This window comes from Phocoena phocoena, chromosome 1, assembly GCF_963924675.1.
Source record: "Phocoena phocoena chromosome 1, mPhoPho1.1, whole genome shotgun sequence".
NCBI lineage: Eukaryota > Metazoa > Chordata > Mammalia > Artiodactyla > Phocoenidae > Phocoena > Phocoena phocoena.
Genome location: NC_089219.1, coordinates 132,500,787 through 132,525,821, shown reverse-complemented (window position 1 = coordinate 132,525,821; position 25,035 = coordinate 132,500,787). Strand labels below are relative to the sequence as shown.

The window sequence follows — 25,035 nt, the reverse complement described above, 5'->3', positions numbered from 1 at the left end:
GCTAGAGTGGTACCGATGTGGGGGATTGCTGATAGAAGGTTGGTAATGACGGTTGCGCCTCAAAATGATATTTGTCCTCAGGGTAGGACATAGCCTACGAATGCAGTAGCTATAACTGTGAATAGTAGGATTACTCCAATGTTTCATGTTTCTTGGAAGGCGTGGGAGCCATAGTATAGGCCACGTCCTACGTGGGCGTAAAGGCAAATGAAGAATATGGAAGCTCTGTTTGCATGTAGATATCGAATAATTCAGCCGTAATTAACATCTCGGCAAATATGTGTGACAGGTGAGAAGGCAGTTGTCGTGTCTGGTGTGTAGTGTGTTGCTAGGAATAGGCCTGTTAGGATTTGTATGATTAGGCAGAGGCCAAGTAGGGAGCCAAAGTTCCATCATGAAGAGATGTTTGATGGAGTAGGAAGGTCGATAAATGTGTTATTGAGAAATTTTATTAGTGGGTGTGTTTTTCGAATGTTGGTCATTAGCGTTCTTGTAGTTGAATGACAGCGATGATTTTTCATGTCATTCGTCATGTTGAAGTCCATGTGAGAATAATGATGGCATTGTTTTTATTATAAGCATTATTGTAATTAGTTTTGTGGGGGTTTCTTCAAAGCCTTCGCCTATTTATGGGGGTTTAGCTTTGATTGTGGGTGGTGGTGTTAGGTTTGGGATTGTTTTAAACTTTGGTGGTTCATTTTTAGGTTTAATAGTATTTTTGGTTTATCTGCAGGGAATATTGGTTCTGTTTGGTTACACGACAGCTATGGCTACTGAGCAGTACCCTGCGGTTTGGGTTTCTAACAAAGTTGTGTTAGGGGCATTTCTTTTAGGATTAGTGGTAGAGTTTTTGGTAATATTATACATTTTAGAGTGAGAAAGTGGAGATTGTGTTTGAGTTTAATGGGTTGGGGGATTGGGTTATTTACGATACAGGAGATTCTGGGTTTTTTAGTGAGGAAGCTATGGGAATTGCTGCTTTATACAGTTATGGTACTTGGTTGGTGATTGTTACAGGCTGGTCATTATTTATTGGTGTTGTGGTTATTATGGAGATTACTTGGGGTAATTAAATAAGAGTATACCAAGCGTAATAGCGATAGGAAAGATAAAAAGTAGAGTTTGATAAGGCCTTGTTGGTTTGAGGTTAACATGGAAGCCTTTAGTTGAATAAAGGCTGTGGTTTTGGGTAGGATGATTTCTAGTCAGGTTAGGTCTAGTAGGGAGGTTGCTAGTTTTTGGCCTATTGGTAGGTTCAGGTGAGGGGGTAGGCGATGTATGATTGTGGGGAAATATCCTAATAGAGTGGAGAATTTAGTGGAGTTTGAGGAGTGTATATATTTTAAGTTTTGTGTGTTGAGGTTGATTTCGAATGTGAGGATAAAGCCTAAAGTCGTTATTACGTTATTACGAGGGCGGTTAGTTTTAGATGTAAGGGTGTGGTTATTAAGGGAGTGGTTATTGGAGGAATGTTGTTGGATAGAATGAAGCCAGCAAAGATGCTTCTGATTAATAGGCGTTTGATAGGGTTAATTAATAGGGGATTGTTTTCATTAATGTTCATGGAGGCAGGGAAGCGAGGTTGTCCTAGTAGTGTGAAGAAAATGATGCAAGTGCTATAGATAGCTGTGAGGGAGGTAGCGGTTTGAGTTAATAATAGGGCTCAGGCGTTGGTATAAGATGAAGTGGCGGCTTCAATGATGGTGTCTTTAGAGTAGAATCTGGTGAAGAATGGTATTCCTGTTAGTGGGAGACAGCCAATGATAAGGGCGGTTGTAGTGAAGGGAAGGGTTTTGTATAGTTCTCCTATTTTTCAAATGTCTTGTTCGTTATTTAGGTTATGGATGACAGAGCCGGAACATAAGAATAATATAGCTCTGAAGAAAGCGTGTGTGCAAATACGTAAGAATGCTAAGTAAGGTTGGTTGAGACCAATTGTCACTATTATTAAGCCTAGTTGGCTGGAGGTGGAAAAAGCAATAATTTTTTTGATATTGTTTTGGGTGAGAGCACAAATGGCTATGAATAAGGTGGTGAGGGCGCCTAGAGAAAGAGTTATTGTTTGAATGAGTTAGTTATTTTCTGTTAGGGGGTAGAAACGGATAAGTAGGAAAATTCCTGCTACAACTATTATGCTTGAGTGGAGTAGGGCTGAAACTGGGGTGGGGCCTTCTACTGCTGAAGGGATCAGGGGTGAAGTACGAATTGGGCTGATTTTCCAGCTGCGGCTAGTACAGTTATTGAAGAGACTGTCTTTTCTCCATTGTATACTCTTGCCTCTGTTGTTGTGGATTAAATGATCAAAAGTGCATGGGTTGATTTCTGAGCTTTCTATCCTATTCCATTGATCTATATATCTGTTTTAGTGCCAGTACCATACTGTTTTGATTACAGTAGCTTGGTAACATAGTCTGAAGCCAGGGAGCATGATTCCTCCAACTCTGTTCTTTTTTTTCAAGATTGTTTTGGCTATTTGGGGTCTTTTGTGTTTCCATACAAATTTAAATTTTTTTTGTGAAAAATGCCATTGGTAATTTGATAGGGGTTGCATTGAATCTGTAGATTGTCTTGAGTAGTAAGGTCATTTTAACAATAGTCTCAACCTTGGAGAAGTGACCCTCCGTAGGAGACGTCTTACTCATCCCAGCAGTGCACTCCCCTCTCATCACCCAAGGGCCAGGTGCCAGACGGTCCCAGGGTAGAATCTGGCCTGCCTTTGCAGACTAGGTCTGCAGGCTGTGGGACTGTCATTTTCTTGCTTCTGGTGTCTGCCTTCTGGTGAGTGAGGCTGGTCTAGAGGCTTGTGACACTTCCTGGTGGGAGGGGCCGATGCCTGCCTCCTGGTGGGTAGAACTGGGGCCCTCTGGTGGGCAAGGCTGTGTCTAGGGGCATGTCTGGAGGGAGCTGTGTGCTTAGGAAACCTTTAGGTAGCTTTTCTGCTGATGGGTGGGGCTGTGTGCCCACCCAGTTTGTTGTTTGGCCTGAGGCATCCCAGCCTTGGAGCCTATAGGTGTTAGGTGGGACCAGGTCTTGGTGCCAAAATGTCAGCCTCCGGGAGAGAGCTCCCTTGCCCTTGGTCCCAGTGGGTGTGAGGTTTTGTTTGTGCCCTTTAATAGTGAAGTCTCTATTTCCCCCAATCCTGTGGAGCTCCTGTAATCAAGCCTCACTGGCCTTCAAAGCCAAATGCTCTGGGGGCTCTTCTTCCTGGCGCTGGACCCCTGAGCTGCAGGACCCGACTTGGGGCTCAGAACTTTCCCTCCTGTGGGAGAACCTCTGTAATACAATTATTCTCCAGTTTGTGGGTCACCCACCCGGGAGTTATGGGATTTGATTATATCACGAATCTGCCTCTCCTACTGGTCTTTTTGGGGTTCCTTCTTTATGTCTTTAATTGTAGAAATTTTTTCTGGTACGTTTCAGTCTTTTTCAAAGATGGTTGATCTGCATATTGTGATTTTGGTGTGCTCGTGAGAGGAGGTGAGCTCAAGGTCTTTCTATTCTACCATCCTGGCCACTCTCCCCAACCCAGTTTTTTTAAATGGGCAAAAGAGTTGAAATAGATACTTCCTTTATGGAGTATTGCAGCAACCAATTCCCCTCTTTGCAGATGATCCATCACCTCTAAAAGTTGGATAATGACTATTACTGGTTTAATATGAAAGGGTGTAACTCAGGAACAGCCACATGGAAGAGATGCATAGGACAAGGTATTGGGAAAGGGTGCAGAGCATCCACGCTATCTCCAAATATGCCGCTCTCCCCGAATCTACAGGTGTTAACCAATCTGGAAGCCCTCTGAACTCTCTTGGCTAGTACAGTTTCTGATGAGAGGTCTGCTGTATTCTTATCTTTGTTCCTTTATATGTGATGTGTCTTTTTTCTATGACTGCCTTCAAGATTTTCTCTTCATTTTTGCCTTTATCAGTTTAAATGCATTGTATGTGTCAGGGTGTTTGTTTTTTAAAATTCTGCTTGGACAGCAAAGGAAACCATAAACAAGACCAAAAGACAATCCTCAGAATGGGAGAAAATATTTGCAAATGAAGCAACTGACAGAGGATTAATCTCCAAAATTTACAAGCAGCTCATGCAGCTCAATAACCAAAAAACAAACAACCCAATCCAAAAATGGGCAGAAGACCCAAATAGACACTTCTCCAAAGAAGATATACAGACTGCCAACAAACACATGAAAGAATGCTCAACATCATTAATCATTAGAGAAATGCAAATCAAAACTACAATGAGATATCATATCACACCGGTCAGAATGGCCATCATCAAAAAATCTAGAAACAATGAATGCTGGAGAGGATGTGGAGAAAAGGGAACACTCTTGCACTGTTGGTGGGAATGTAAATTGATACAGCCACTATGGAGAACAGTATGGAGGTTCCTTAAAAAACTACAAATAGAACTACCATACAACCCAGCAATCCCACTACTGGACATATACCCTGAGCAAACCATAATTCAAAAAGAGTCATGTACCAATATGTTCATTGCAGCTCTGTTTACAATAGCCAGGACATGGAAGCAGCCTAAGTGTCCATCAACAGATGAATGGATAAAGAAGATGTGGCACATATATACAATGAAATATTACTCAGCCATAAAAAGAAACAAAATTGAGTTATTTGTAATGAGGTGGATGGACCTAGAGTCTGTCATACAGAGTGATGTAAGTCAGAAAGAGAAAAACAAATACTGTATGCTAACACATATATATGGAATCTGAGAAAGAAAAGAAAAGTCATGAAGAACCTAGGGGTAAGATGGGAATAAAGACACAGACCTACTAGAGAATGGACTTGAGGATATTGGGAAGGGGAAGGGTAAGCTGTGACAAAGTGAGAGAGTGGCATGGACATATATACACTACCAAACGTAAAATAGATAGCTAGTGGGAAGCAGCCGCATAGCACAGGGAGATCAGCTTGGTGGTTTGTGACCATCTGGAGGGGTGGGATAGGGAGGGTGGGAGTGAGGGAGACGCAAGAGGGAAGAGATATGGGAGCATATGTATATGTATAACTGATTCACTTTGTTATAAAGCAGAAATTAACACACCATTGTAAAGAAATTATACTCCAATAAAGATGTTAAAAAGAAAAACAGTTCTGCTTGGGGTTTTCTGAACTTCTTGGATATGTGGTAAAATGTCTTTTTTTGTTGTTACTTAAAAAAATGTCAGCCACTGTCTCTTCGTGTATTTTGATTCATTTGATATTGACCCACAGCCCATAGATGCTCTGTTTTCTTTTCTTCCCTTTGTGTTTTAATTTGGATACATCTTCTGATTCACTGCTTCTTTTCTTAACTTGTATTTCATGTATTAATGAACCCATGGAAATGATCCTTTGTCTCTGATGTTGTGATCTTGTGGAGTTTTACCTTGGGCATGTGTGACTAGTATTCAACAATGAACTTGATGAGAACACTATGTAGATTTTTTAGGATTTTCTTCTTGTAGCTCGTCCGTCTCTGGTGTTCTGCCCTGTAAATTCTTTCCTCTTTATCCTTCCTGAACTCAGCAAGATTGTGGTGCTCTGCTTGTGTGCTCCCTCCTTGGGCCTGTGAAACTTTCTGTGAAGGCAAAAAGCTGAATCTGTGATAGTGTTCACTTCATTTGTTCCCCTTCCCTCAGAGATCTCAGTACTGTGTTGCTTAGTGTCCAGTGTCTAAAAGCAGTTGCTTCATTTATCTTATCCCTCTCCCCCATTTTCTAAGTGTGTATAGTAAGAGGGTAAGTTCGCGTCAGTTAAATTTTGACCTGAAGTGCTAATCATGAGCTAATCATGTTCACATTGTTCATTCACCACCCAAGGCTCCTCTTTTGCTTTGTTTTACTTTGTCATATTTCTTTGATTCTAATTTTTGCTTCATTTACTTTGACATATTTGAAAATTGGGTTATATGTTATAGATGATGGAATTAAGAAAAATTCTTCTTGGCTAGGTGGCAGTTGGAGGTAGCTGTCATTTCATACAGATGTGTCAACAGAGAAAATGCCTGCCTCAAAATATGAATATATATTTCAGCAGATTGGGGGAAAGTCTCTCAGACAATTGTGAATTACTGTTTTATTCCCTGTGAACTAAATGTTTGAATGTGGGAGAGAGAGGTGGAGGAGATTTTGGAATTTGGTGAATTAGAAGTGTTTAGCAACATTCCTAAAGCTGGAGTCAAATGTTGGTGAGCTGACTGAATGTAAACTTGGCTTACAATCCCAAGAACAGTAGCTTTTAATTAGTTCTATTATGTATTCTCTCAGTGAAGGATACTTTACCAAAGTAATAGACAATATTATGTGGAAAAATCTGCATATCAGTGACTTAGTCAAAAAGTGATTCAGAAAAGCTAGACCCTGAAGAATGAGAATTAGTTGGAAAACCTAATTATTATTATTATTTTTTAAGTTTCATTTTTATTTATTTATTTGGTTGGTTGCGTTGGATCTTCATTGCTCTGCGTGGGCTTTCTCTAGTTGCATTGAGTGGGGGCTACTCTTCGTTGTGGGGTGCAGGCTTCTCATTGCGGTGGCTTCTCTTGTTGCAGAGCATGGGCTCTAGGTGCGTGGGCTTCAGTAGTTGTGGCACATGGGCTCAGTAGTTATGGCTCACGGGCTCTAGAGCGCAGGCTCAGTAGTTGTGGCCCATGGGCTTAGTTGCTCTGAGGCATGTGGGATCTTCCTAGACAAGGGATTGAACCCGTGTCGCCTGCATTGGCAGGCAGGTTCTTAACCACTGCGACACCAGGGAAGTCCCTGAAAACCTAATTATATATAAGTATATGTGTGTGTGTGTTTTTTCCACAAGAGTGGTGTATGATAAAACTTGTTTAAGTCTAAAAGAACTTTTTAGAAAAGGGTAAAATTCCTAACTGATAAGAAAGTATTATCATAGTTTAATTAGCAGAGTTGTTTCTTTTTTAGTTGCATATGATGGTACAGCTTATTATTGATGTCATTTTTAGATTCTGTTGAATAAGGTATTGTATTCCTCCCCTTACTTCATTTCTTATTCTCCTGACCTCTTCTCTTGGTTTTCTATTCTATTGTAATTTATATATGTTTTTGAATGTGTGTATACCTGTGAAATATATTTTTTTGTATTTTAATTTTATGTAAATTGTGTTGTGTCACAGATCTTATTTTGATTTCAATTTTCACTTGACAAAATATCCAGCAATGGTGCTCCATATACCTTTGGTTCATTCCTTTTGACTGTTGCATGATGTTTTGTAGTATATATCTAGGTACATTTTATTTCTCCATCCTAGTAATTTTGAGCATTAAGGCTGCCTCTAATTCCCTACTGTAACAAGAAGTATCCAGTTTGTTGCAAGTATCCTCATAGGTGTTCCCTGTTGACAGATGTGGATGTTTCTCTCTTAGCTGTACGCACACATGCACAGACATACATATATACATAAATGGAAACACAGCTATACGTATATATTTACATATATATACACACATGCTACACATATGCTCCAGGATGTGTATATATTTATATCTGTACCTATTTACAAATAATCTCAAGAGTGGAATTGCTGGGTCATAAGTATATGAATATGCAATGTAAGTTGCTAGTTAGAGTAACTCTTCATGAAGATTCTTGTTTCTCCATATCCTCCCTAACATACTTGATATTCTAATTTTTTAATAACTTAATGGGGATAAAGTGTTATTTTATTATTTTAATTTGCATGTTTTGATTACTAGTGAGTTGGAACATCTTTCCACGTACTTGAAAGGCAGTGTGTTTTCCCCTGCTGTGAATTAGGAATTGACATTCTTTCCCATTTTTTCTATTGGATTTTCTGTCTTATATGTTGATTTACAAGAATCGCTTGTGTTATGGTGCTACAAGAGACATGAATGGTCACAGCAGGGGCTTTAATCCATTTGTGATTTCTTCCCCCTTTTTGATGCTGCCACTTTGTCAGATGTCCATAAAACGTTTTGAGGGGTGTCCATAAACATTTTGGGGGGTCTGTATAAAGTTTTGGGGGTTGTATAAAATTTAAGGTGTTTGTATAATGTTTGGCCTGGCTGCCAATTCATATACTTGCTATGCTTGTACTTATGCTTAGGTCTTCTGGCTCATCGTCCTTCAATGCTATTGATAGGCAGAGTAGAAGGGGTTCTAAACTGTTTGTTTACAATTTTTCCCAGAACCTACTCTGGGTATGTTCTTGCTATTCAAAATTGGGAAGAGCTGGGAGTTGGGAATTCCCTGGCGGTCCAGTGGTTGGGACTCACGCTTCCAACTGCAGGGATCACGGGTTCAGTCCCTGGTTGGGGAACTAAGATCCCACCTGCCGCACAGCATGGCCAAGAAAAATAACAAAAACAAAAACAAAAAACAAAATTGGGAAGAGTTAGTTGTGTTTTGTTAGGATCTCCTCTGTATTTCTATATTTCCTGCATATTTCAACCCTTTCTTGGGAAGGGGAGTGATCAGTTAGTCCTTTTCTTCCTTTATTCTATTGTAGGTATTACTTCAAAAAAAATTTTTTGTTTTTGAAGTACAGTGTCTATTGAATGTGTACCATAAAGTCAAAAAATTGTAACTCAGATCACTAAGTCAGAGACCATCTGTTCAAGCTTTTTGCCCAGTTTTTAAATTGGGTTGTTTATTTTTCTGTTGTTGAGTTGTATGAGTTCTTCATATATTCTGGGTATAAGTCCCCTCTTGGATATGTGATATGCAAATTTTCTCTCCAATTATGTGGGTTGTCTTTTGAGTTTTTTGACAACGTCCTTTGATGCACAAAAGTTTTAAATTTTGAATAAGTCCAGTTTATCTATTTTTTCTTCTGTTGCTCATGCGTTTGGGGTCATATCTAAGAAACCATTGCCAAGCCCAATGTCATGAAGATTTATTGTGCCTTTTTCTAATAGGAAAATTCTTTCAGTTTTTTAGCTTGGGTGGATTTTACTCTTCCTACATTTGTATCATTGCTACAGATTTTTCCATTTTTTTCTTTTTGTGTATTCTGCCATTTATTTAATGTTGTATACCAGGAATTGTACTAAGTACTTAATAGATATTTTATCAGTACAGTGATTCTATGATGTAAATATCATCCCAGTTATACCAAAGAGGAAACAGGGTTAGAGAGATTAAACTACTTGCCAAAGTCAGAAAGCTGTAGGTAGCATAGCTAGGATTAATTTCAGTTGAATTCCATTTTTATTGGCAGTCTTGGCCTTTAATGTGGTTGAAAAGCTAGCTTTTGGTGAAAAGAATGGAGACTTTCTTCTCTTTAATTCACATGGTATTCAGAAGCCATTCCTTAAAAACTGCTTATTGAAACTGATCTGATAGTAATTTTTAGGTACTGCATGCAATTTTTACTATTAGTGGAACATATTATGTGACAAGTTATATCATGTCCTGCTCTTTGTTTTTTTTTAAATAAACTAATGGGTGATAGAGCTCTATGTGAAATAAACCTATTGTCAATTCTTTTTGTTTTCAGGCCAAAATTTTTGTTTCATTTTTCCCACATACCCAACATCTAATCCATAGGAAACCAAAGCTCTACCTTCAAATTATATTTAGATTATGACTAACCCTATTGCCATGCTACCCACTTAGTTTAATCCAGCACCCAAATTCTTATAATAGCTTCTGTTTCTACAATTGCTTTCCTTAAGTCTTTTTTCAACATATGGGGTAGAGTGATCAAGTTCATTATCACTCCTGTGTTCCAAATCCTTCAGTGAATTCCTGTTTTATTCACTGTAAAAGCCAAAGTCCTTAACTTGATTTAAGGAAGTTCTTTGATATGACCCCTTGTTACCTCTCTGGCTTCCTATTCTACTATTTTCCCACTTGCTTATTCTACTCTAAACTGACCATCTTGCTAGTCTTTGAACATGGCACCTCAGGATATTTGCACTTACTCTTACTGCTAGGTTGTGGTTGCCCCAGATTTTTGTGTGGATCCTTTTCCTGCTATCTAGAAATAGTTACTCAAATGTCAACTTCTCATTGAAGCTTCTCTGACTACTCTATGTAACCCAACCCAACACTTCCTATCCCCCTTCCCTACTTAATTTTTTCCTTATCATTTATCACTATCTAGCCTTACTGAATAAGGTCATTCTTATTTATCTCATTTATTAAATGTGTTTTCCACTAGATTGTAGAACCATGAGGGACTTTTGTTTGTTTTATTCACCTCTCTGTCCTTGGTATCTAGAACAGTGTCTGGTATATAGTCAGTACCTAATATATAATTTGTTGAGTATATGACTGTTTTAAGATTTTTGGAATTATCTGAGAGGGTATTGATAAGTATTCACAGTTGATTCATTCTGGTTGCTGAGGCCAGTCTAAAATACTTATTGTTGGCACTGTTGGAAGTCTAGACTGAGAGATCAGTCTGTTAAGATATTTTGCATCTTGCTTCTAAGCTTCATTTAATGCAGTATAAAACAGATGTGATGGTATTGTTACTCAGACTTACAAACATAATTACTTTGGGAACAGAAAGATCTCTTCCCCCAAATCTTAAAAATACTTTATTAGCGGTTTAAAAGGTTGGTGTATTAATATCTAGACCTTCTGTAATAGAAGAATTGGAATGTTTCCTCTTGTTCACTTAACAGTTGAGTTTTAGAAATTAACCATTATTGGGACAACAAAGTTTCATCCAGAGGAACAGTTTTTTAAAATCAAAATAATATATGGAGTTATTAAGACAGTGTGGTGTTGGCAAGAGTAGACAGCTCAATATAAACGAACAGAGTCCAGAAATAGACCCACGTAAATGTAGTCAACTGATCTTTGACAAAGTAGCAGAGGCAAAACAGTGTAGGAAAGATAGTCTTTGTAGCAGATGGTGCTGGAACAACTGTTCATCCACATGCAAAAAAAAAAAAAAAAAAATCTAAAAACAGACCTTATCCCTATTCACCAAATTACCTCAAGATGTATCACAGACCTAAATGTAAAATGCAAAGCCATTAAATTCCTAGACGATGACGGGAAATCTAGGTAAACGAGTTTGGTGATGACTTTTTAGACACAACACCAAAGGCATGATCTATGAAAGAAAGGATCAAAAAACAAAACTTCTTTAAAACTAAAAATTTCTCCTCAGGGTAAGAGACACTGTCAAGAGAATGAAAAGATAAGCCACAGATTTGGAGAAAATATTTCTAGAAGACGTATTTCATATAGGATTTTTATCTAAAATATACAAAGAACTCTTAAAACTCAACAGTAAGAAAGCAACCTGATTTATTTATTAAAAAATTAAAAAAAAAAGTTTATTTATTTTCTTATTAGTCACCCATTTTATACACATCAGTGTATACGTGTCAATCCCAATCTCCGAGTTCATCACACCACCACCACCACCCCCTGCCACTTTCCCCGCCTTGGTGTCCATACGTTTGTTCTTTACTTCTGTGTCTCAATTTCTGCTCTGCAAACCAGTTTGTCTGTACCGTTTTCTAGGTTCCACATATATGTGTTAATATACAATATTTGTTTTACTCTTTCTGACTTACTTCACTCTGTATGACACTCTCTAGATCCATCCACGTCTCTACAAATGACCCAATTTCGTTTCTTTTTATGGCTGAGTAATATTGCATTGTATATATGTACCACATCTTCTTTATCCATTAGTCTGTCGATGGGCATTTAGGTTGCTTCCATGACCTGGCTATTGTAAATAGTGCTGCAATGAACATTGGGGTGCATGTGTCTTTTTGAATTATGGTTTTCTCTGGGTGTATGCCCAGTAGTGGGATTGCTGGGTCATATGGTAATGCTATTTTTAGTTCCTTGAGGAACCTCCATACTGTTCTCCATAGTGGCTGTATCAATTTACATTCTCACCAACAGTACAAGAGGGTTCCTTTTCTCCACATCCTCTCTAGCATTTGTTGTTTGTACATTTTCTGATGATGCCTGTTCTAACTAATGTGAGGTGATACCTCATTGTAGTTTTGATTTGCATTTCTCTAATAATTAGTGATGTTGAGCAGCTTTTCATGTGCTTCTTGGCCATCTGTATGTCTTCTTTGGAGAAATGTCTGTTTAGGTCTTCTGCCCATTTTTGGATTGGTTTGTTTGTTTTTTTAATATTGAGCTGCATGAGCTGTTTATTAATCCTTTGTCTGTTGATTCATTTGCAAATATTTTCTCCCATTCTGAGGGTTATCTTTTCGTCTTGTTTATGATTTTCTTTGCTGTGTAAAAGCTTTTAAGTTTCCTTAGGTCCCATTTGTTTATTTTTGTTTATATTTCCATTACTCTAGGAGGTGGATGAAAAAATGTCCTGCTGTGTTTTCCTCTAAGAGTTTGATAGTGCCCAGTCTTACATTTAGCTCTCTAATCTATTTGGAGTTTATTTTTGTGTATGGTGTTAGGGAGTGTTCTAATGTCTTTCTTTTCCATGTAGCTGTCCAGTTTTCCCAGCAACACTTATTGAAGAGGCTGTCTTTTCTCCATTGTATATTCTTGTGTCCTTTGTCAAAAATAAGGTGACCATATGTGCATGGCTTTATCTCCGGGCTTTCTATCCTATTCCATTGATCTATATTTCTGTTTTTGTGCCAGTACCATATTGTCTTGATTACTGTAGCTTTGTAATATAGGTTGAAGTCAGGGAGTCTGATTCCTCTAGATCCGTTTTTTTCCCTCAATACTGCTTTGGCTATTTGGGGTCTTTTATGTCTCCATACAAATTTTAAGACTTTTTGTTCTAGGTCTGTAAAAAATGCTATTAGTAATTTGATAGGGATTGCATTGAATCTATAGATTGCTTTGGGTAGTATAGTCATTTTCACAATATTGATTCTTCCAATCCAAGAACATGGTATATCTCTCCATCTGTTTGTATCATCTTTAATTTCTTTCATCAGTGTCTTATAGTTTTCTGCATACAGGTCTTTTGTCTCCCTAGGTAGGTTTATTCCTAGGTATTTTATTCTTTTTGTTGCAGTGGTAAATGGAAGTGTTTCCTTAATTTCTCATTCAGATTTTTCATCATTAGTGTATAGGAATGCAAGAGATTTCTGTGCATTAATTTTGTATCCTGCAACTTTACCAAATTCATTGATTAGCTCTGGTAGTTTTCTGGTGGCATCTTTAGGATTCTCTATGTGTAGTATCATGTCATTTGCAGACAGTGACAGTTTTACTTCTTCTTTTCCAATGTGTATTCCTTTTATTTCTTTTTCTTCTCTGAGTGCCGTGGCTAGGACTTCCAAGACTGTTGAATAATAGTGGTGAGAGTGGACATCCTTGTCTTGTTCCTGATCTTAGAGGAAATGCTTTCAGTTTTTCACCCTTGAGAATGATGTTTGCTGTGGGTTTGTCGTATATGGCCTTTATTATGTTGAAGTAGGTTCCCTCTGTGCCCACTTTCTGGAGAGTTTTTATCATAAATGGTTGTTGAATTTTGTTGAAAGCTTTTTCTGCATCTATTGAGATGATTATATGGTGTTTTTCCTTCAATTTGTTAATATGGTGTATCACATTAATTGATTTGTGTATATTGAAGAATCCTTGCATCTCTGGTATAAATCCCACTTGATCATGGTGTATGATCCTTTTAATGTGTTGTTGGATTCTGTTTGCTAGTATTTTGTTGAGGATTTTTGCATTTATGTTCATCAGCGATATTGGTCTGTAATTTTCTTTTTGTATAGTACCTTTGTCTGATTTTGGTATCAGGATGAAAGTGGCCTCATAGAATGAGTTTGGGAGTGTTCCTTCCTCTGCAATTTTTTGGAAGAGTTTGAAAAGGATGGGTGTTAGCTCTTCTCTAAATGTTTGATAGAATTCATCTGTGAAGCCATCTGGTCCTGGACTTTTGTTTGTTGGAAGATTTTTAATCATAGTTTCAATTTCATTACTTGTGATTGGTCTGTTCATATTTTCTATTTCTTCCTGGTTCAGTCTTGGAAGGTTATACCATTCTAAGAATTTGTCCATTTCTTCCAGGTTGTCCATTTTATTGGCATAGAGTTGCTTGTAGTAGTCTCTTAGGATGCTTTGTATTTCTGCGGTGTCTGTTGTAACTTCTCCTTTTTCATTTACAATTTTATTGATTTGAGTCTTCTCCCTCTTTTTCTTGATGAGTCTGGCTAATGGTTTATCAGTTTTATTAATCTTCTCAAAGAATCAGCTTTTAGTTTTATTGATGTTTGCTGTTTTCTTTTTTTCTCTTTCATTTATTTCTGCTCTGATCTTTATGATTTCTTTCCTTCTGCTAACTTTGGGTTTTGTTTGTTCTTCTTTGTCTAGTTCCTTTAGGTGTAACATTATGTTGTTTATTTGAGATTTTTCTTGTTTCTTGAGATAGGTTTGTATAGGTATAAACTTCCCTCTTAGAACTGCTTTTGTTGCATCCCATAGGCTTTGGATCATCGTGTTTTCATTGTCATTTCTCTCTAGGTATTTTTTGATTTCCTCTTTGATTGCTTTAGTGATCTCTTGGTTATTTAGTAATGTATTCTTTAGCCTCCATGTGTTTGTGTTTTTTATGGTTCTTTTTCCTGTAATTGATATCTTATCTCATTGTGTTGTGGTCAGAAAAGATGCTTGATATGATTTCAGTTTTCTTAAATTTATTGAGGCTAGATTTGTGACCCAAGATGTGAATTTTCCTGGGGAATGTTCCGTGCGCACTTGAGAAGAAAGTGTAATCTGCTGTTTTTGGATGGAATGTCCTATAAATATCAATTAAATCTGTTAGGTCTGTTGTGTCATTTAAAGCTTGTGTTTCCTTATTAATTTTCTGTTTAGATGATCTGTTCATTGGTGTAACTGAGGTGTTAAAGTCCCCCACTATTATTGTTACTGTCGATTTCCTCTTTTAGAGCTGGTAGCAGTTGCCTTATGTGGTGAGGTACTCCTGTGTTGGGTGCATATATATTTATAATTGTTATATCTTCTTCTTGGATTGATCCCTTGATCATTTTGTAGTGTCCTTCCGTTTCTCTTGTAACATTCTTTATTCTAAAGTCTATTTTATCTGATATGAGTATTGCTACTCTTTCTTTTGATTTCCATTTGCATGGAATATCTTTTTCTGTCCTCTCACTTTCAGTCTGTATGTGTCCCTAGGTCTGAAGTGGGACTGTTGTAGACAGCATATAATGGGTCTTGTTTTTGTACTGTTTCAGCAAGCCTGTGTCTTCTCGTTGGACCATTTAATCCATTCACATTTAAGGTCATTATCGATATGTATGTTCCTATTACCATTTCCTCAATTTTGGGGGCTTTGTTTTTGTAGGTCCTTTTCTTCTCTTGTGTTTCCCACTTAGAGAAGTTCCTTTAACATTTGTCGTCGAGCTGGTTTGGTGGTGCTGAATTCTGTTTGCTTTTGCTTGTCTGTAAAGCTTCTGATTTCTCCATTGAATCTGAATGAGATCCTTGCTGGGTAGGGTAATCTTGGTTGTAGATTCTTCCCTTTCATCACTTTAAGTATATCATGCCACTCCCTTCGAGCTTGTAGAGTTTCTGCTGAGAAATCAGCTGTTAACCTTATGGGAGTTCCCTTGTGTGTTATTTGTCATTTTTCCTTTGCTACTTTCAGTAATTTTTCTTTGTCTTTAATTTTTGCCAATTTGATTACTATGTGTCTCGGTGTGTTTCTCCTTGGGTTAATCCTGTATGGGACTCTCTGCGCTTCCTGGACTTGGGTAGCTATTTCCTTTCCCATGTTAGGGAAGTTTTTGACTCTAATCTCTTCAAATATTTTCTCAGGTCCTTTCTCTCTTTTCCCTCTGGGACCCCTATAATGCGAATGTTTTTGCGTTTAATGTTGTCCCAGAGGTCTCTTAGGCTGTCTTCATTTCTTTTCATTCTTTTTTCTTTATTCTGTTCTCCAGCAGTGAATTCCACCATTCTGTCTTCCATGTCACTTCTTCGTTCTTCTGCCTCAGTTATTCTGCTATTGATTCCTTTTAGTGTATTTTTCGTTTCAGTTATTGTATTGTTCATCTCTGTTTGTTTGTTCTTTAATTCTTCTAGATCTTTGTTAAACGTTTCTTGCATCGCCTCGATCTCTGCCTCTATTCTTTTAACGAGGTCCTGGATCATCTTCACTATCATTATTCTAAATTCTTTTTCTGGAAGATTGCCTATCTCCATTTCATTTAGGTGTTGTCCTGGGGTTTTATCTTGTTCCTTCATCTCGTACGTAACCCTCTGCCTTTTCATCTTGTCTATGTTTCTGTGGTTTTTGTTCCACAGTTTGCAGGATTGTAGTTGTTTTTGCTTCTGCTAGCAACCTGATTTAAAAATGGACCAAAGGCCTTGACCGTCACCTCAAAGATATACAGATGGTAAATAAGCATGTGAAGAGATGCTCCATACCATCATAGCCATCAGGGAAATGCAAATGAAAATAACAATGAGACATTGCTAAAACACCTATCAGAATGGCTAAATCTTGAGCACTGACACCACCAAATACTGAGGAGGATGTGGAACAACAGAAATCTCATATTTTGTTAGTGGGGATAAAAATGGTGCAGGTACTTCGAAGACAGTTTGGTTGATTTCTTACAAAACTAATTTACTCTTAGCATATGATTCAACAATTTTACTCCTTGGTATTTACCCAAAGGAGTTGAAAACTTAGGACTACACAGAAGCCTGCACAAAGATGCTTGTAGCAGCTTTATTCATAATTGCCAGATCTTGGAAGCAACAAAGTTGTCCTTCAGTAGGTGAATGGATAAATAAACTACAGTATACCCAGTCACTGGAATATTATTCAGCACTGAAAAGAAATTAGCTATCAAGCCATGAAAATATATGGAAGAACCTTAAATGCATATTACTAAGTGGAAGAAGCCAATCTGAAAAGGCTACATACTGTTTAGTCCCAACTATATGACTTTCTGGAAAAAACAAAACTATGGAGACAAAAAAATCAGTGGATGTGGGTAAGGGGAGAGAAACGAATAGGCAGAGTATAGAGGATTTTTAGGGCAGTGTAAATAATATGTATGATATTATAATGGTGGGTATATGTCATTATACTTTTGCCTAAACCCATAGAATGTACATGAAGAATGAACCCTAAGGTAAAATTTGGAGTTTGGGTGATTATGATGTGTCAATATAGGTTCATGCTTGTTTACAAAAAATGCCCTGTTCTTGTGAGTGATGATAATAGGGGAGGCTGTGCACATGTCGGGGCAGGGGAGATCTCTATACCATCCTTTCAGTTTTGTTGCAAATGTAAAGCTCCTCTAAAAAAATAAAGTCTTTAAAGTGGGGGATAAATATTGCCTCTACTCTGGGTTTTGGGCGTTAAGATACCTGCTTGAGCACCCACTGTACCAGTGTGAAATAAAATTTGTCTATCTCAGATCTGTTCTTCAGCATCGTTTAGTTGCAAACTGAGATCACAGAGCAGCCTCCACAGCTCATCCACATGTCCTCAGGAGGGAGCCCCACCCCTGCTTCCTTACCTTCATCAGGCAGGAGCAAGATGGACTTTGTTCCAAAAGAAGAATTACCAAATCCCCACGTTTAGGAGATTTCCCTTTATTCTGAGTCTGGGAGAGTAAAGACTGGCAAAACCAGTGCAGTCTAAGCCAGCACACTATGCATGATGAAACTCTGAGCTTGTGCAACATTGAGATTTTATAACTTATTTATAACCTCACATTCTAAGATAGTATTTATGCCCAGGAAACTTTTCTTGAAGGGAGTGGGTAAATTTTCATTTACAGTTTAATTGTCCCGTGACATCAATAAGCATTGGATTTGTATACCAGTAACAGGAAACTCGATAATTACTGGCTTAACCAAGTTAGGATTTACTTTTTCATGTAATGTGTAGTCCAGAGATTGACAATCTATAGATGATGCAACTGCTGAAGGATGTTATCAAGGAACCCATATCCTGTCTTCTTAGCTTATGTTTGTTGTCTTCATGATCTCAAGATGGCTGTTGTATCTCTGGAGACTTCATCAGAGTTTTTGGAGGGAGGAAGGGGGAAGGATAAAGGGAAATTGCTTCTTAGAAGGCTTTGCATTCTTCTGGTAGACGGTACCCTCTCAGAGATTGATAACCCCCTTTCCTTGGCCAGAACATGTGGCATAGTTGGTATGACTTGATATTTATCTCGTGGTATCTGGAAGTAGAATAGAAGAGTGGTTGAGAACATGGATCTGAGTTTGAAAATTGGCTGTGTTACTTCCTAGTTGTGTGACTTTTAACATTCTCTGTCTCAATTTCCTTATCTATAAAGTGGGTCTAGTAATAGGTAGGTACCTATGCTGTTGAAAGGATTAAGTGAGTTAATATATGTCATTGTTTTAATGGACATGCATAGTTTGTGTTAAGTATTAGTTATCATTAGCATCTTCACTACCTAGAAGAGTTATTGAGATTGGAACTGTAGATTTATCACTCAGGAAATTCATTTTCTTTGAGATAGGAAATAGAGCATTTAGATGGTTTTGTACCAGGGATGATTGAAAAAGATGGTAGAACTTAAGCATTCGTGATTGCATTATACTATCGAAATTTATGGTCAAGTCAAAGTATTGGAGTCAGTTAAATTATTCATTTAATTCATCTTAGAACTTGATGGTGCTTAGGGCCATCTTGAACAAATTGTCATTTTACCAGCAGTCCCCTAACGTTCATTCAGCTCAATAGAAATTTCATCTCATCACTAGAAAGTTTGAAGACTTAGCTATGTATTGAAATATGATTTTGTTGGTACTGTTACTGACTTTTTCCAATTTGTAATCACTCTACTTAAAAAAATGTATTAATTATTTTTCTATTCTGTTTTTAGCCCTATCTGCTTTGATATGATTGAGGAAGCATACATGACGAAGTGTGGCCACAGCTTTTGGTAAGATGATTTAATTTAGTGAAATTGTCTTTTGGCAATTCTTAACTTGTGTGTAAATGTAGCCAGTGAGAAGTTATGTTTTTAAAGCTACTGTTGGTTATTTTGAATCATATTTCCTTGACCGATATACCTTTACAGGTTTGACAGCTCAAGGCAAACATGTGGATGCTGGTATAATTTCTGTGAAATACTTAGATTTACTATCAGCCTTATAGATGAAACTCTAATAATAAACTTCTGGGTTTCTTAATTGTTTAAAGAGCTTTGACTGCTGTTTTAGGAAACTGGGGGGTGCTGGGTAATTAGGATGAAGCATGAAGCACCTTTAACTCACTTGTGGGGGATAGATGTGAGGGCCATTAAAGCAGGCTGGAAGGTCATTGGAAAAGGATATTAGAGGATTAAAAAGTTCTGTGTTCTTTAACACTTTGCTCAGTGCTGTCTTTAGGTTATATGTCATGCTAATCTGTATATTTTAAAAGATTTTCAGTTGTGATAAAATATACTTAACGTTTACTACCATCTTAACCATTTTTAAGTGGAGTAGTATTGAGTATTGTAACATTGTTGTGCAAATCAGTCTCCAGAACGTTTTTATCTTGCAAAACTGAAACTATACCCATTAAACAACAAGTGCCATTTCCCTCTTATCCCAACCTCTGTCAATCACCATTCTACTTTTTGTGTATGTGACTACTCTGGATACCTCATATAAATGGAATCAAACAGTATCTGTCTTTTGTGACTAGCTTATTTCACTTAGCAGAGTGTGCTCAAGTTTTATCCATGTTGTAGCATGTGTCAAAATTTCCTTCCTTTTTGAGGCTGAATAACATTCCATTGCATATACAGTTGGCCCTCTGTATCTGCGGGTTCAGCATCTGTGGGTTCAACCAACCACGGTTCCAAAGTATTTGAAAAAAAAATTCCAGAAAATTCCAAAAAGCACAACTTGAATTTGCACCTCACCGGCAACTATTTACATAGCATTTACATTGTATTAGTTATTATAAGTAACCTAGAGATGATTTAAAGTATACAGTAGGATGTACAGTAGGTTATATGGTAGTACTACACCATTTTATATAAGAGACTTGAGCATCCTTGGATTTTGGTATCTACGGGGGTCCTGACAGCAATTCACTGTGGATACTGAGGGATGACCATATATATCATATTTTGTTTGTGCATTCTTCTCTCTATGGACACTTGGGTTGCTTTCAGCTGTTAACTATTGTTAATAATGTTTCTTTGAACATTGGTGTATAAATAGCTTTTTGAAATCCTGCTTTCAGTTCTTTCAGGTATATGCCTGGAAGCAGAATTGCTGGATCATATGGTACATTTGTGTTTAATCTTCTGTGGAACCTCCATACTGTTTTTCATACCTGCAGTACCATTTTACATTCCCACCAACAGTGCAGAGGGTTCCAATTTTTCCACATCCTTTCCAACACTTGTTATTTTCTGTTTTTTTTTAATAGTGGTCATCCTAATGGGTATGTAATTTGTGTATGTTTAATTCCTTTAGTTTATTTACCTATTTATTTGATTGGAGGTGGTATATTCTACTTGCAGTCAGTCATCTCCCTAAATTATTTACCCTCTTTGTTTAGTATTTCTGTTGTGTTCTAATATATCTTATTATTCTAATTCATGTTGAAGTTAGACCCACAATTTTATACTGAGGTTGAATATGATATCTGGTAGGTTGATATCCATTAGTGAAGACGAGTATTGTCACCAGTTTGTAAGTCCTTTAGTTTGATCTGGAGTGCAGTGCTTTGTTGATAGGTATATCCAATCTGCCAGTCACTTAGAAAGAAATTTTAGAATAAAAATAGCTTTCTTAGCTTGCATTATCTATGTCCTTTATTAAAATAAAAGTTATTAAAATGATAAGAACAATGTATACTGTTGGCTATAAAAGCTTTCATTGTACAGAAAGGTATAATATGAAATGTAAATGTTTCCTTTCCCCTAGCCTTTCTTTTCTACTTCCTCAAAGATTATCTCTGGTAAGAAGTGACTGTGTATTCTTTCAGAATCTTTTTGTTGTTTTTTTAAAAAAGGCCATCTTGCCTTCTTAAATAATTTTTATTTCCTGGTATATATTGCATTGACATTATTATCATTTGTGAATCACTTTCTTCTCTGTATTGCTACTGAAATTCTGGTCGTGTGGGTCTTGACACATGTATGGGCTTGGTCTTTTCAGGCTGATTGTTCAGCAGTAGTGTTCTCTTTGGTCCATTAATTGATCCGGCACCTTAGCATTCCATAGGAAATCATATACTTCTCTTAGAGACATTGGGTTTTGATTATTCTGGAAAATTGGGCGATTTATGGTAGGCTTTCTCAACCTTGGTAGTATTGACATATTAGACCAGATAATTCTTTGTTGTGGGTAGCTGTCCTTGGTATTTTAGATATCCCTGCCTTCTGTAGTAACCCAGTAACAACCCTTTTACTCCAAGCTGTGACAACCAAAAATGTCTCCAATCATTGCCAGATATCCCTTAGAGGACAAAGTAGCCCTTAGTTGAGAACTACTGATATAAAGCTAAAAGAGCAAGTTCTTGAAGTTGGTGGACCAGGAATCTAGGTCTGGGTCTAAAACTTACCTTTATCAAGTCAGTCAACATACCATCTTCTGCTGCTCTCTGGCCCCCAACTCCCATTGTCTTCCTACCCTTTCACTACTCTTCTTTCATAGATTTGAAGGTGTTGAAGTGTGAAACAGATTGTAAAGTGAGGTTTCCATTTTTCCTAACTGCCCTTGTCTAACATATTCACTGTGGCATTTAAAAAAGCTTAAGAGTCTGCTGAATCAGTTCAATGATCTTGCCTCGGTATGTTGTGAAGTACAATAAATTACTAATTGACTTTATAACTAGACAGGCCGGGCCTTTTCAGTGAGTCCTGTAATCTTCATGGTATGAGTTTAGTTCGTTGGTTTCTTAAATACCTTCTTTTTACCTTTAAATAAAAATAAAGGTTAGATCTTTGTTACAATTCAAGTTACTTTGTTACACTCTGATGTGATTGTGTTTTTTTAAAAAAAGTATTTATTTTTTAATTTTTAGCTGCGTTGGGTCTTCGTTGCTGTGCGCAGGCTTTCTCTAGTTGTGGCGAGTGGGGGCTACTCTTTATTGTGATGCGCAGGCTTCTCACTTGTAGTGGCTTCTTCTGTTGTGGAGCACAGGCTCTATGGTGTGGGCTTCAGTAGTTGTGGCTCGTGGGTTCTAGAGTGCATGCTCAGTAGTTGTGGCACACAGGCTTAGTTGCTCTGCGGCATGTGGGATCTTCCCGGACCAGGGATCGAACCCGTGTCCTCTGCATTGGCAGGCAGATTCTTAACCACTGTGCCACCAGGGAACTCCCTGTGATTGTGTTTTAAAATACCTACCAGAAAGCAGGTGTTGGTAGGATAGGGATGATAACATTGGTAGGAGCCAATAAACCTGGAAGCTGACAGTCCCATTGCCAGGCTTGATAAACTGTGAGACATTTTGTTCTTTTGTTGAAAGCAAAAGCTCTTAATTATTTACGGTGAGACATGAGAGGCCTGTGGAACTTAAGTCATTAACAGTAGCCTGTGGTATCAACTGTTTGCTAAGTTGAACCCTGGCTGGTTACCTGGAGCCAAGCAGAATACCACTTCAAGGCTCCATCCAGATTATTAACACTAAATCAAATTGGGCCACATCAACTGTTTATTCCTTGTCCCACTTAAAAATAATAAGTCTTTCCTAGTAACAGGTTGGAGACATTATAGCGGGAAGTTCTTTCACTTTAAATCATTCCCACTTCACAGTGAGCCTGCTATTAGCTATAATCTAACTGAAACTCAATGATATAATTTTAAAAATCTGGCTTCTGTATGACATAGAGATAAGGTTTGCTCTTTTGCTTTCCCCTTTGCTGCCTCCAGCTTGTCCTCTGCCCTCTGCTTCTCAGACCTCATGTATGTCAGCTCCTGATTTACTGTTTGCTTCAATACAAACTAGTTATAATTAACAGTGTCCCTCAGTGTTGTCATCTTGCAGCATACCTGTGATCAAGCCTGGGTGTCAGTTTGCCTTTTGGGACTTTTGACTAATCCATCACCTCGTACCTTACTATTAGTCTTTTTTTGTACCTGGTTCTTATATAGAACCACTGGTACTGATTTTTTTTTTTTCTTTTCTTTTTATAGTTCCTTCTTTTTTGAGAATTTTCTAATTATTCAGTTTTCTGTATCTACTCATCCCTGTTGACACAGACAGAAAAATCAATTATATTTTGTAGGTAGGTATATACTTAATAGAAGAAACAGAGCAACTGTATACATCTGTGGAGGAATATTCATTCTTTGTGGTCAGATCTACACTTATCAGGGGACATAGGTACTGTTAGCACACTGTGGTACTGAATAAATTTTTTTAAGAGTTGCAGTGTGAGTAGCTATTGAAAATTTCTCAGGTAGACCCAAAATATATATCCTTCTTATCTCTTTTTGCCCACCTATTTTGATCACTAGTTTAGGCATATACTCTTCTTTTGGAATCCAAAACATTGCATTTGGGCTGGTGATAGTCAAGGAGATAGATGAGTGAGAATGAATTAGAGTTACTGTATTGAGACTTTCTCGCAGTGTTTTATATGGCCCAGAAGGCAGCAGAAGTATGTTTCTTTTTTGGTTATATCTATTTTCTCATGTATTCAGAATTTATTGAGTTCCAGCTCTTTAACAGGATATTGTGCTAGATATTGAGGGTACGGAGACGAGTAAAACAAATCTCTGCTTTTAATGAGCAAATAGAAGAGGGGCTGACAAACACATACACAGATTAAGTACAGAATAAGACAGTTACTATTTCTCAGACTAGGGAGGGTCTACCCAAGGTGGTAGTGAGGCAATAGATGTTATAAAATAAACTTGATGCATCTTGTTATCACTGCAGTTTTATACAGTGGTGTGTAATTTGATTCATTTAAATTTTATAGTATAGATGAATATTATCAAGTACAATGCAGAAAAGTAATTAGAGCTTCTGTTTCTGAGGACAGTTCCTTCTGGTTGTGTCCTAGACTATCTTTTTCTTCTAAGAGAGGATGGTATGGTAGTAAGCTTACTGACAAGGGATATGATTAGGATGCTGAAGAAGGGAGAGGAGAATGTTCTATTGGATTCAGGAATAATTTCTTGTATATTGACAGACTCTTTATCTGGCTTAACAATTTAACTTGTTTTTCTTGTCATTTTATTTGCTCATTTTCTGACTTCCATTTCTTTTCAAAAGCCATTTGCTAAAACCCCAAATGTCCTTCTTCTGCTTATCTGTCAGTCCCTGTCTCCTGTCTTTAATAACCCTCTCTCCTTCATGACTTGCTTTATTTGAACTTGCAGGTTTTTTTGGCTGCACAGCACAGCTTGTGGGGTATTAGTTCCCTAACCAGGGATTGAACCTGGGCCATGGCAGTGAAAGCACTGCTTGAGTCCTAACCACTGGACTGCCAGGGAATTCCCTGCAGGTTTTTTTTTAAAGGATTAAATCTTGTCATGTATTCTGGTAATATTAACTCATTTCCTTTTCCCCTAAGCAGACTATAAATGTTCCCATGTTGGAGCTCTTAATCTATTGTATTTGCATATCTTCTTTATGCTTTTCCCTTGCAATAAAATGAAAAAAAAATTTAGGATGTTATTTCTTTCATTGAAGTTTCCATGTAGGAAGTTTCCTCTCAGATATGGAGCCTATCTTTTGGTAATGTGGTATTCCTAGCCTTGTCATAGTTGCAGGAGTTGAAGATATTGTTTCTGGAACACTGTGCAAGTCATTTGTTCTGTATGTAATATTTGAGTACCTGTTATATGCCAGGTGTTTAATCTTTGGGCCCCTGTACTGTGCCAGAGACCATGCTACATTGATTCCCTATAATGTCCTTCTTTTTGCTTGTCTTGCAAGTAACAAATGTGAGATGAGAAAGAAGATGATAGCTAGAACAGAGCAACCTGATGGATGTAGCATTTTGTTTTGATAAGGTGGAGGGAAGTAGGTAGATATAAAAATCTGCTTCAGTTTATGAAGCTGAAGCAAATTTATAGTAATTTGGACACAGGATAAAAGAGTTACTGTCTTTTTAGGAATCATCTTATATGTAAATCACCTTTTAGATTTCTTAGAAGT

The 25,035-nt window shown here is 37.5% G+C and overlaps 1 protein-coding gene across 1 annotated transcript in view; it reads left to right on the top strand.

Moving 5' to 3' along the window:
- The window catches only part of COP1 (COP1 E3 ubiquitin ligase), a 276,923-nt gene that overhangs the window by 18,936 nt on the left and 232,952 nt on the right, over positions 1-25,035 (top strand). Inside the window, exon 2 of the mRNA XM_065880802.1 lies at positions 18,803-18,862. Within this exon, the coding sequence (XP_065736874.1) occupies positions 18,803-18,862 (60 nt within the window). The remainder of the gene's footprint in view (positions 1-18,802; positions 18,863-25,035) is intronic.